The sequence below is a fragment of the Thunnus thynnus genome, chromosome 10 (genome assembly GCF_963924715.1).
Source record: "Thunnus thynnus chromosome 10, fThuThy2.1, whole genome shotgun sequence".
NCBI classification, from domain to species: domain Eukaryota; kingdom Metazoa; phylum Chordata; class Actinopteri; order Scombriformes; family Scombridae; genus Thunnus; species Thunnus thynnus.
Window position 1 is genome coordinate 7,441,035 of NC_089526.1, and position 14,093 is coordinate 7,455,127.

The 14,093-nt window shown below is 41.4% G+C and overlaps 1 protein-coding gene across 2 annotated transcripts in view; it reads left to right on the forward strand.

Annotated features, from left to right (window-relative positions):
• LOC137190936 (raftlin-like) overlaps positions 1–14,093 on the forward strand; it is a 105,372-nt gene that overhangs the window by 38,478 nt on the left and 52,801 nt on the right. For both annotated transcript variants that reach the window (XM_067600677.1, XM_067600676.1), the window contains exon 3: positions 4,880–5,057. In XM_067600677.1, the coding sequence (XP_067456778.1) occupies positions 4,880–5,057 (178 nt within the window). The remainder of the gene's footprint in view (positions 1–4,879; positions 5,058–14,093) is intronic.

Consider the following 14,093-nt stretch of genomic DNA (forward strand, 5'->3'; position numbering starts at 1 on the left):
ATCCACCATAAACAGTAAGCAGATGATCATGCATCTTCCCATTAGCCTGTAGACACAGCTATCAGTCCCTAATCATACATCCATAAATACAGTACATACATTCCCCCCCTGCTTTTGTTTCCTCCTCTGTGTTTAATGGCAGTGTCTGCTTGACGGATCTGCGCTAACACAATTTTCCAGAAAACCAATTTGTTGGTTGTCACCCTGGAGCCTCTTTTTTTCTCATTATTTGTCACGAAGCGATTTGTTCCTGTGAGTTTAGGGCTCTTCTCTGTTGATATGTGCGAGAATTTTCTTCCAGGGTAAACAAAAAGACAGAGTGAAGTAATTGGCTGCCAGTTTGCCATGTAAGGTTTACCAGATTGCCTTTCTGATCGACCACAGGCTCCTTCAAAGGCCTGAATATTCGCAGGATAAGACATCAACGCTGACACTTGCATACAGCAGTTATAACAGCTAATTTGCTCTCATCTACACAAACAAAGTGATTCTCCTTGGATAACACGATTTTAGGGCAGAGTAAACATCCTTACAACAGCATAAGATTCAGAGAAACTTAGCAATGGGCTACGCTTTGCTCTGGGGACAGCATGATAAATAAAATTTGGTCTGATAAATAAATGTAGAGCCTGTGTATTTAAAGGCCTCTGGATGAGATTATTAGCAGCTCACACAGCGATTAAAGCCAACTTAAGAAGACGCCAGCGGCTGTGTTCCCACTGCCTAATTGAAACCATTCCTTATTTACTCATCTCAACTAAGGGGATCAGAGAGCAAGCAAAGACAGTTTCATTTTCCACTTAATATCTACCGCCTCATGAACCATGCGCGCACGCAATAGCATCCCTCTGGGGAAAGGACAGGGTGTTCATGTCTCACCAAAACGAAAAGGGAAGGAAGGAAAAAACAAAATTACAGATCACAGAAGGATTAATTCCATTTCTAAAGGCAGTCAGCGGTGGAGGAAGGGGGAGGAGCAGAGTGGGGGGGGGTGGGGAAGACGAATACGTTTCACCCGTTTGCGATGGCGGCCTATTTCTTTGTGTTAATTCCTCCACGCTTTTTAACTTCTAAAGCTCCTGCATTGTGGCGCAGTAGGACAGAGTGTGATTGAGAAATTTGGAGGAGTATTTTTAGCCAAAGCACTCACTTACCCTGAGGGGACAGCATATGATTTTTTTTTTTTCCTCCCCTTCTTCTTCCTCTGCTTCTTTACTGGTTTCACAATGAACCTCTGGATTTGTGCCTGGAGGGGAAGAGTTGGGATCCAAACTGAATCAGCTCTCTATCTACATCACAGGGGCTGCCTCCTGATTGGTGCTAGAAGGCTTGTTCCAGAAATCCCTCTTTCCTCTGTTGCAGTTCTGATGATGTACTGTGGCACGCTGAAAGCACGCCACACTATTGTGTTACAGCCCTCACGAAATAGTGGAACAATGTCGCACATATGAGCTTTGGTTGAATTGGTCTGCCAGAGGAAGTGTGGTTTGTCAAAGTGGGAAGGGTTGGGGAGTGATATATTCCATGCAAAAGGATTATTATAATCTCATTCTTGAAGAATTACAGTTGTAATCAATTACAGGTATTGAAAAGACACAAATCAGATTAGATATACATTTTTTTTTTTTTTGACTGGCTCAAAGACATTTGAAGGAAAGCTCCATAAACTGTTCAGTCTAACAGCATCAACTGTCGTCATGGTGTGTTAAGATTTTTTCCACTTTGCTTTATGTAAATATTGTACATCTGAAAGCAGGATAAGTGTAATTCTTTTGTTTAAGCAGAAACATTTTCAATTCATGCAGATGCATCTCTTTGCGCCACACAGTGCTAATTTGCATCTATTCATGTCCACTTGTGTGTTTGCATCGACTTTGTGTCCAATCACATCACCTCTTATGTTAAGCATTCAGTCAGAACCCACTAAGAAAGCATTCAACAAAGAATGCATCTAGCACAAATAAAAACAGTGTTTATTTAAATATATTAGACTCGACTGGAGTCAATAGCATGCAATGTTTCTGTTTAATGTTGGTCAGCTTTGCAGCTATAAATGAAATGCATGTAATTACTCCCCCCCCCCTTCAACTATTTCAAATTGTATTTGTCACACCAACAATCATACCAGTATATAATAAAATGCTCCAATGGCTTCTTCTCCCTGGAATGTGCAAATAAATAATGTGTGAAATATAAAAAAAAGCATGTAAAATATAAAATATAAAATGGAAGCTGTACATGTTTATAGTTCAATAAATCAGTCACTAACATAATACGGACAACAAATCCGCATGCTAGTGCCGCAGGAGCCAAAAAACTTTGCATTGGCCAAATGTAATAAATTACACAGATGTTATGCAGAACAACTTTGCAAGCAAGCGCACATTTACCAAGACTTTAACAACAAACAAACAACACTCAGTGTGTGGAAGAGTGTAGAGTGTGTAAGGAATTTAAATGTAAGATGACTGACTGACCGGAATATGACCCCAGATGTCCGAGTGTTGCATCGTGGGGAAAAAAAAGTACAACTTAAAAATGTTTATTTATACGATGATAGTAACATTGATAATGAGAGAGTAAACTAATTAAAGTTCAGGTTTTGCAAATTTTGGAGCCAAATTAGTTAATCACAAACAGATTATACATCAAAGACACGCAGTCCGTCATATCTAGTCTTTTTAATTAAAGCTGATTATTAGTAGTCTGTATCTAATTACACTTTGAAAGGAGCTTTTCCTGCCTTGTCAGAGACTATACTGGCCAGTGTTAGACTTCCTGATGTCACCTGAGACCAAAACACTAGAAAAAGCCCACTGGCATCGTCTCTCCTGCCAGCTCCACCCCACTTACCCTCTGTCTGACCTCCCATTGAACTTCTATACTTTGACTTTTCTCATGAATCTGGACCTTTCGTACAGTATGGTCTCATTGAATCTAATTAGCCATAGCGGCATTTCCCACATCTTGTGACAGCTCGTACAGACAACCAGACCTCCTCCCTCTCTCCCTCCCTCCTCTCATCTCCCCAGACTCTCATTCTGCATCCAGCTCTTTGTCTTGGCGCTCTCCCATGCACCCCAGCTGTTTGGCCTGCAGTAAATGTCGCCTCATACAGCATACTGCTGGGATCCCAGCCGTTATGCATCTGGGGCCAAGCGCCGTCCCGATTATGGTCTCTCTAACCTTCCCTCTCTTCCTCTCTGTTTTGACCTCTCTGCCGTTTCTTCCTCCATCTTTCCTGTCCATCTTCTTCTCCTTCCTGCTATTAAGCTTTGCATCTTCCTTATTTTCTAATCTAATTGCTCCCTTTCCTGAACCTAAACTACTCTCCCTTCCCGCACTCATTACTATACATCCTGATTGGCTGATGTTCCCTGACAGAAGCTGTGTGTGGTTTGTTGTAACACAGCTGGTTGCTCCCTGAATGAAGCCGTCACCAGCGGCTGTCTGCTGCAGGTTTTCCTCCCCCAGGGAGGGGTTGGGAGGAAATAATGCTGAGAAAGAGCTTTGCACGGTAACTCAGTCCCTAACTTTCTTTTTTTTAAACAGCCGTCCACTCACTGATTGCAGCTCATTAATGTCAGGCCCCCGTTCGCTCCACTTGGACAGTTAAGTTGAGCTGAGAAGGAATCTAAGTGTCAGAATGAAGAGAGCTGCTGTGATACAGAGCCTAAGCAATCAGCTCTGATTGGATTTTGATCCACTCTTATTAACTCCCAGATTGAGGGGATGGAGCGAAAAGCATGATGCTAATTGCCAAAACAAACCGGGAATGTTTTTAAAATCAGTGTTGGTATCTGAATTGCAAATTTTCACATGGTAATTTTTAATTTTTTTTTTTAGCAAGCAATTTTACGTCTTGTCTTCAGTTCTGGCACCTCTCTTTCTCTGTTGTACTGTTGGTTTTTCTCATTAAAGAATGTGTGACATTAGGTAGATCTAGCTGTGCTGGACTCTTCAAACATGAATGGCACAGAAATCAAAAAGAGTCTAATTGTTGTGAAAAAGTAGTGTAATTTATGTTCTTGACGTAGTGGGACAGAAATAGTGCAAAAACCAAGAATTGCAGTGGAAAATGTTTCTCATGTGGTTTCCTTTTGTCAGTTTTGTTTTGAATCACTTGAAACTGTGAGCACAAAACATTTTTTTGCCGCTCAACCCACCGAGCTGCACGAAGAACAGGACGTCTGAGCTGTGCTAAATCGTTCTTAGTAACATTTTCAAATGCACTGTAAATGTCACAAAATGAGGTGAGGACAACAGGGAAGAGGAATTAAGAATTAAAAGGCTTTTGCAGAGGCTACGGTTAAAACAGCTTTTAGCAACAATGGGTAACACAATGTATTTAAATATATACACATGTTCTTCAGGGAATCAAGTTCTAAATGTAAATGTTGTGTCTTTTTCCTGAGAAAAATAATGGAATAATAATGGTGGTGATTGCTTTAGAGACACAGCTCTAATTTGTTTAGAATAAACATGTATAATTGTATAATTGAATTATGAATGTGAGCAGTGACAGCCTTGGCTGACAGCAACCCTGTTTCCAACCCAGTTTATACTCATTTGTATTGCCAAATGTTTGCAATATCATAATATTTGCTGTTGCAAATTAGTAATATATAAACGTAATTTCTAGGAGACAGGGTTGCCTACAGACAAGGAATACAGAACATTCAAATGTAATAAACAGAAGTCACAGCCCTACTTGTTCTGTTTGGCAATCGAGTGAAACTTCAAAGTTGTTTCCAGATACAAAACAACACAGCAATGAGCACTTCGCAGCAAAAATGTCTCCAAATCAGATTACCTTTTCATTCATTCCACACACAAATTGTTTTGTGTCACACGTTCTCTCCCTCTCTGTGTCTCTCAGGTGGGACGTCCACGTTGCGTCTCTCGTCAGTGCGGGAGCTGCCAGGCCAGCTGCAGGAGCTTTACCAGCAGGGCTTCGTTCTGGCGGCCGTTCACCCGTTTATCCACCCCTGTGGTCCAGAGTCCAACAGCCCACAACACCAGCTCTACCGGGCCATACTGGTCCGACTCAGCGACGGGTAAGAGCCACGTGAGATATTTAAATGTGTAAAGGGGCCTCATGGTGGGATAGTGGTTAAGATGCATGTTGTATCCCTCTCCTCTCTCTCTCTCTACATGTTCCTATTGCTACCTAGAAGTCTTTTTAAATAATGTGTAATAATCTCAAATGAATAAATGGATAGAGGAGAAAAGAGTTAAAACTGTTTCCAACCAGCAGTTTCTTGGGTTTAAACTGATTTTCAACCAGATGTTACTGAGATTCATATCTTTGGGATTTATTGAGATTTCACCCAAAAATTGTTACGACTCCTACTGAAAAAGAACACCATTCTCTTTTAAAATGACAACTGATAGTAATTGGTCCTAGATATATATACCTCACTTACAAATTTCCACAAGTTAACACAAAGGCTTTTTTGTAGTAATAAGCCTCATCCTCATCACTGAGATGAAAGGTTGTGGCAGTTAAAGGGAGAAGGCCTTTACTTAAACTATTTTAATAAACTACGGCAAGGGTCTGGCCCTGAGGCAATCATCTTTCAGGGACCCCAGACTTCCTTGCTACACCCCTGAGAATAAGGCCATTGTTATCACAAAATGATGTAGCCATTATGGTCACTTAAGACAATGTTGAGATTACTAATGTCCTCTAATAGGTGTCATTATGCAGAAAAATACTTGCTTTATCTTCATGTCTTGAACGGTACAAAAATTGTATGCTGACTGGTTTATTTACATACAGTATGTGTCAGAAATGATTTTGTTCTAACATGGGATACATGCGAGGAGAAAGATTTCCACAACAGCGACAACCTAAGAGAATACAGTTCATGGTGCATGTCACATCAGTCCTACAACCTTTCAGTAACGCGTCATTATCTACACAAGAGCATCACAACATCTGTTTGTGGCTCAGCAAGCTGTCATATGGGCAGCTGCATTTGGATGTGAGTCAGCAATAATCTAAATCCTCTATCTCCAGCCCTTTCAATGCGCTGGTCATAACCAGCTGTATCGCCCAAAGTCACCGCCACCCCCTACATCTGCCCTCCAGCACTGTGCCCAAACCCCTCTGTCCAGGGAACTGTGGGGGTAGGCGCGTACCTCCATCAGGGCAGGACGCCAGGGAGTGGCTACAAGGCTGGTTGAAGGGCATGAAGGGGGACTGTTGGACAGTGGAGGGCAGGGTCGTTGACTGGACTGTTAACCATCAGGGGCTGAGCGTAAATAGACTGTTTCCATGCATTTTTTGTTTCATGGAAGCTGTGGTAACTTAGCTGTCAATGTATGACGTGATCAGAAAAAAAGTTGGTTTCTCATAAAACTTGCCTTGGGTGTTATCACTGTTTGTAGGACTACCAGACCGATAAAATATAAAACCTTCTGGCTATCTAACACAAGACTGGGCTAGTTTGGTGTCACTAGCCAAGGGGAGACACAACTATGCCACCATTGCTAACGGTTTAGCTGGCTACATGCAAAGTATGTTAGCTGTATATAACTCATAAAACTTGCTTTGGGTGTTATCACTGTTTGTAGGACTACCAGACCGATAAAATATAAAACCTTTTGGCTATCTAACACAAGACTAGGCTAGTTTGTTGTCTGTAGCCAAGGGGAGGCACAACTATGCTAACGGTTTAGCTGGCTACATGCAAAGTACGTTAGCTGTATATAACTTATGCTCTGCTCATATCAAGTCCATGTAACTTGGACCTCATACAGACATGTACACACCTTGTTTTCATGAGTCAACATGAGAGGATGTTTGTGTCAGAGCTTCAGCTTCACACCCTTTACCAGTAAAAAACCTTTGTATATCCATTTTTGCCTCATACTGACCGACTGTGTGAGCTAGCATTTGGCATAGTAACCCCATCAACTGAATATACACAATTATAACACTCTTGTTTTCTTTAGTGACAAACCATTCAAGGTGGAGAAATATTCGGGGCTAAAGAAAAAATCTTTGAGGCTAAAGCCCTGAATGCTCTGGCCAGGCGACGCCCATGGTGGAGGATGGATGTTATTGTTTTTTTTTTTGTCTTGTCAGAATACATCTTAAAAAAACAACAACAAAAAAAACACTTTCTCTCATGAGACAAACTTTCATAGCTTTTGGGGAAAAAGCATCCGGGTTTGACAGGTCATGAAACCTGATCAGCTTATTCAGGACCACGTACTGTAAAGTCAGCTCAAGTAAAAACATGACAGTCAAAAAGATTGAACCTTTCTTTTTCTTTTGGTTTGTTTTCCTGGAAGTAGTGACATGCAGACAGGCGGTGTCCAGCAGCTAAAGCCCAAGTGGCTGCTCTGTCTGGCTCTGGAGCCCAACGAACATCCAAGCCTGTTTACCAAAACACTATTTCCTGGCTGCAGGGCATGGATGTGTGAGAGGGGGGTGTGTCTTGCCCCTTTCTGAAGAGGTTACAGATTCAGCTCTTGAACTTTTCACCTCTTCTTCATGTGTGTTAAGAGCTTCCTTGCCTTCACATACAAGCTCTTGTACATTTGAGTTTGTGGGTATTGGTATAGTGGTTGACATTGTACTGTTTAAATCTCCTTACCCTCCGCTGTTCCTGAGCACAATTCACCTCAGATTCCTTAAAGCTTAAAACACATTCCTCAACGCTGACAAACCCATTCCTGTAATTTCTTCAGTGCTTAAACCCAACACCACTGATACTAATCTACATTGACATTTCAGTCATTTAGCTAACAGTCTCACCCACAGTGACAGTACAATGACTGCAGAAAACCAATACCTAATAATACAAGCAACCAAGAGTAAGGAGCGTAATAATCAGAGCAGCTGTTCCCTGACAATTCTGCTGCAACCACAGAGTGATCATGTAAGAAAAACAGCTCGAAAGACGGAATAAAAACTAAAGAGATACTTAGTTTTGTTGTTGTTGTTTTCAGAAAAAAATAATGAATAGAGTATCAGGGATGTGATTCAGAAGGGAGACATGAGGGAATCTTGGTGAAAAGATGAATTTAAGATCAGATAACATATGATGTAACTTTGTTGATCCTCATGGGAGAGCTAAGTAGCAACAGAAAATGTAAGGATTCAGTGTAGAAGAAGAAAACTAATGTAAGCAAAGACGGCAATAACAAAAACATAACAGAAGATAGGAGCGGCAAAAATAATACACTCAAAAAGTAGTAAATTAGAAAGGAAGCAATTAATTGGTTTGTGCAAATGTATGTGGATGATAATTTAAATTCTTCGGTGGTGGAGGAATGTGCAGAAATTGTGTCCTGAGGAAAAGCTGTTTCAAGTTTGTGCCAACTGTCTAACCTGCCTATTTCTTCCCTCCCCTCCCCCCCCATCCCTGCCGGTGTTTGTTTGAGATATCGGGGCTTGTTTTTCTTCTCTTCAGAAGAAACTGTTGGCTGCTTTTCCTTGTCTGAGAAACTACCTCCACAGTGTGAGATAATTCATCACAGCAAAACATGACAACTTAATTTTGCTTTGTCAAATTTTCTGTTTTATCATTATTTACTGTAATTTTGCCAGAGTTGAGCAGTGCACAGTGTTACGATATGCCCTGCTTACTGTCAATCACCTGACAGCCGCGGGAAGAAATGGAAGTCTTTGGCAGGCAAAAAAAAAAAATCTTTTAAAACTTGTTGCCTCACAGTTTTACTTCTCACAGCCTTGTCTTCTTATCTATCTAGGATTTAATTCAGGATGGCAGTTCATTAAAAATGAGAATGCTGCATTTTCTGATCTGACTCCTCTTAAAGTCTGGTTAAGTTATGCAACTAAAGGTTAGAGAAAGATTAAGCTCATGGCTAAAAATAAACAATGTTGATTGTTGGAAGAAGAAGGGAACCAAAGTCAGACACCCCGACCTCCTCTTTAAGATATTTTGTGGCCTTCTAACAATGTCACGCTACCGCCTTTGCCTCTGAATGAGAATATTAATTACTTACACAGCCACATAAGATCGCTTCGTAACGCTAAGATAAGGTCGTTTGAACAAGTGACAAATGCTGTCATTTTTGGTGATCTTTCATCAAAATGATGTGTGAGTTTTGAATTTCAGGGAAAAAAAAAAATGCAAATCAGTGCGCGTTTCCATCAACTGCCTTCATACAAGTGTATTTAGGAAGATGTGAGAAGATTTCAAAACGAATCACACTGTCCAATAAAGGCAAAAATTGCCCAAAAAATCTTATCACAGGTCATTTCACTGCTGCTTCCTACCTTAGATGACATTCGAGTTTTTCTTCTGGCTCACTTGGACCCTGTGGTGTTTTTATCAGCTTCTATAGTGATGAAGATAGAGGGTGACCCCCATTTGGATTTTTTTTTTGTTTTTTTATCTTTTTTTTGTAGACTTTCTGATCACAGTGGATTGTCACTTAACTATGAGTGGCAATATGACATGAATGTTTTGTCAACACTAGAAGCAGCACTTTCAGGCACTGCAACATCAAGGTCAATCTATAAAAAAATCTGTTTCCGTCTTTATCACAATCTCTCTTTTTCAGTAAACCAACGTTTCCACCTTAATGAATAAATGTGCGTAAAAACAGATGACTGAAATGTATCTTTTATAGGGTTACTTTGGTGAAAACAAGGCAGCCAGCCCAGAAGGTCATATAGTTTAAATGCATGGCACCTTATCTGCCCTCCCTTCCAGCAGATTGTGTCCATTAGTAATCACCTCCCATGCTGCTGTATAGAACAATTCAGCTCACTTTCAGCATGCACAGACATTCATACAAACCATCCACTCCTTAGCTCTTCGCTGCTGCGAAACCGGACAAGAAAAATATTGATTCTGTATGAAAAGGCTACAGCTGAATGGACTGCATCTCTTTTTTTTTTTTTTTTTTTTCAAAGACATGCTTGCCTTGCTGCAGAGAAAAAGACACCATGAGGGGGGAGAGAGGAAGAAAAGAAAATCACAGTTGGGGTGTGAAGAAGTAGAGAGAGGAAGACAGAGAGAGGCTGAAAGGGATTTTTAAAAAGGAGAGAGAGAGAGATATTGAGTGAAAAGGGCAGAGGAGTCTACCATCCTTTGATGGCCCCGGCCGAAAGCGGGGCCCAGGCTTTATCTCCAGCGTCTGTCACCGTGGAGACAGCTGCTCACATCAGCACCAGCCCAGGGGAATCCAAATCTCAACCAGGGGAAAATGAGGGAAGAGGAAAAAAAGAAGAGAGAGACCAAAAAACGGAGCATCTCCTTTCCAGTTCCCTTTTGCTGTCAGATGCAGAAATCAAAAAAAAAAAAAAAAAAAAGAAGAAGAAGACAGGGAAGGGTTGGGGGTGTTGCAGCGAATGGGACTGAAAGCATGACACCAAGTAGCCATTCATCCGTCGCTCCAAAACGAAACAGCTTTTGCAACCGCACTGAAACCAAAGCAAAAGTCGAAGTAGAGGAGCTGACTGGTTGAACAGCAGCTGTATATGCGTCTTTATTTAGCATGCACAGTATGTCTGTGGACACAAGCCCAGTCAAGTCTCTACAGTATTAGCCTCAGTGTGAAAGGCTCAGCCAACAAAGCACTTTACATGGAGGGGGTGACACTGCTGGAGTCTGTGCACAGTCAGGAACTACACAGAGGTTGTGTATACACAGCGGTGTGTCATCTGTAAATGTTTAGACACTGTCACCTGACTGACATATCTGGTTAAGTGGGTTATAACTTTAGAAACCTTAGACGGCAATTTGTCAGCCTCCCCGTTACAACCCTTCTGCGGGAAAGAAGAAGAAAAAAAAAAAAACTGCAATGCAGACAGAATGGATTGCACCGTTTGAAAATTTAAAATGTCAACTGTCAAATTTCCCAATGTTCAATTTGGTTGCGATGGAATAGGGTTACAGTTCAGCAGGCAATGTCTGATGGGATATATTCATCATTATTGGGTAATTGCAAGGAGCTCCCATGTGCTCAGGCAGAGAAAGAGAGGGATGGGTTGAGAGGGGAGGAGAAGGGTGGAGAGCGTGAGAGAGAGAGAGAGAGAGATGGATAAAGAGGAAAATAAAGAGGTAAGGACTAAAAACCATTAGAGGGAGATTCGCTCTGGTGAAATTATTCACAAACGTGTGAAAATGTGACATTAGAAGAGGTGTGCTGTATTATTAAAGCTCCATGGTGACAGAGTGCTAAACACAGGTTCAGATGCTCCCTGACTGGGTCGTCATAGCAATAGATGAGCGTAGGGTGAGAGGCCCGACACGGCTCTGCTCCTGATGCAGAAGACACAGGAAGGAATTCACACTTTCACTCATATTCACCGACTATGCCGTGAAAATCTTTTTATTCAGCCTTGACTTTCTTGCATGAAAGAAATTATGTACAGTAAGTGCAATTCAACTCCTCTCAAGAAATTTCCTGAAACAGGGAGACATTAAAGTAATACTTTAAAGCATTTTACAAATACCCACTTTGTTACTTTCCAACAGCGACTGCCTTTAAAACAATCTAACCTCTTCACAGACTTCCTATCAAATATGCTCCTGCACAAGAAGTGATGCAGTTATGTTTTAAGCACTGACAAGTCACAAGTCTAAATAGGCAAACTGGTCTCTGAATGCTGACCATTAAAGTGGCACAACCTTTAAACATTTTTACTATCAAAGCTGTGTTTATTGTGTTTTTTAAGACAAGGTCCTTCCAATGCATAGACCTAATAATTAAATATTCAAGCTGTGTGGCCATAGGCGAAGGCAAAACCTTCCTGTCACTGTGTGTTTTTATTGTGTGTGCGTAATGTGTATAATTTTAGCCACAGTAACAGCTCTATAAATAGCAACGGTGGTCTGTCAGGAAGTTTTGGACAAATATTCACATTGTTTAGAGGATGAATCCTATTGACTTTGGTGATCCCCTGATTGTTTCAGCGCCTTAAAAAAAAAAAAAAAAAATTTGGTTACCAATGCTCTGCTGTACTTTGTGTTTAATGCAAATTAGAGAGAATCAAATGTGAGTATGGTAACATGCTAAACTAAAATGTTGAATGTTAAATAATACGCTTAATCATTAGCATCTTTGGCATTAGTGTTAGCAATCTAAGCGCTTTGCCACTGAATTTAACATTTAGTTCAAAGCGTCGCTGTGTGTGAATGCACCCTCACAGAGTCACTGGCATGACTGTAGAGTCTTAGTCTTGTTTATCTGAGTCCAGGTCTGTTCAGTGCATAAGTCCAATAATTAAATATTCAAACCGTGTAGCCATGCAAAATCTGTCTGTCTGTATCTTATATATTTTTCATTCTTCTAACAGAGACTTGCTTTCGGGAGCGTAGTGACCAAAGAAAAGAACACCTATAGAAACTTCATCAACAGACACTTAACACTTTATGTGTATGCATAAATGTCCTTTAGCAGGTTTTTTTTTTAAGATTTAGAAAGACAAAGACATTTTTTGCAGTTTGGCTGCCACTAAAAAACAATAATACATCAACACAATCCCCTCTCATACCTCAGTGAGCTCAGTGTAATTGGAAACCGCACATTTGAAAACGATGTAGCCACTACACTGCTAAAACAAATCCCAAAGCAAGCCATTAACAGGTAATACGCAATTAGTTACCATGTGAACGTTCAGCTCCACCGGGAGTGATTAGTCCAACACAAGATGTTCTACGGTGAAACAAAGCATGTGACCCATCTGTGAGCAGACAAGGGGGGGGGGGGTAGCAGGTGTATTCACCCAAGAAGGGGCTCCAGGTAGGTGGGCGGGCGGGAAGGCAGGCAGGAAGGCATTTGACACTCGTCTAACCACACGAGGCCTCGGAGGTTGACAGCCGGGGCTGCACGCTGCATGAGAAGTCACTGTTTCACACACAGAAGATGGACTGCAGGTGATGCAGCTGCTATTTTTAACCCGAAGCCTCCCTCCAGGACTGAGCGCACCGTTTGAGTTGTTGTTCTCACCCACCTCTCCCTTCTCTCCCGTTCCAGCTCTCTGCACGCAGAAGCCTCCTTCCATTCAGAGTTTAATTCCAAAATGAGTTATTCACTGTTTGAAAAGAAGTGACACCTTCTCCGTGCAAAACATTTGATGGCACAGAGTGAAATCAAATTATAGTGTTTAAGCGCTAGTTCTTGATCTTAAAAAAGTCCTTCAAAAGGACTGGATTGTTTTCATTTTATAGACGGATCCTGAATGATGAACTGCAGTTTTAATTTCTCATCAAAATGAATTTATATCAGTATGATAAATAGCTTTTCATTTGGTTCTTCCAGGCTGCCTCTTAACTTGCAGCAAGAGCAACACGCAGGGGCACCTGTAGACTTCTCAGTACAGTATTACTAAAACATGTTGTACAGAGTCTATAATGTAAGTGTAATGATTCAGAATGGAAGACAAAAAAGTGCTCTGCGATTTACTACACTACAGTATATTCACTATACTGGCTGTCTCTCCTTCTCTCCGTTTCGTTCCCTGAAGTTGTGCCTGGAGCACAACCAAGCTGGTTGGTTATGATTGATGTTGCAACCGACGGGGGGATACATGCACCTTTTTGACAGTGCCACCAGGCTTCTGCCTTCGTGCCTTTGAATCTTATGACGCTGCGAAAAAACGACTCGGCTCACACTGCCTCTCGTAATGAATGTTTCACAGAGCGTGTGAGGTTTGTACTTAACGAGTCAGTTGGCCCAGTTTCTGTGCTGCTGTGTGCTGCCACAGCGATATACGCAGAGCGACGGGTGTCAGTAACAGCAGGGTAGAAGTGTGGTGTGGTCTGTTTTTAGGGGATTTTTGGGGATGAGGTGACATCGGTGAGGGCTATGGTGCTGTGAAACATACATAACGGTCTAAGCCTTGGTTTAAAGTGATAATGCAGTGATTGGAAACTACATTTTTTTATAGAGAGCCTGTGAGACTAACTGGGTGCTTAAAGTGTGAAAGATGGGTGTTTATCAGGCAAGGAGGGTTTATCAAAAGAGTTGAGTTGCATTATGGGAAGGAGCCACATTTTTTTGTAGCTTGACTCATAGGGACTAAAAAGTTCCCCTAATATGCATGACATTTCTCCTGCATCCAAAAGGGGACATGGCAGAAAAATCACTGTGGTAATGCGTTA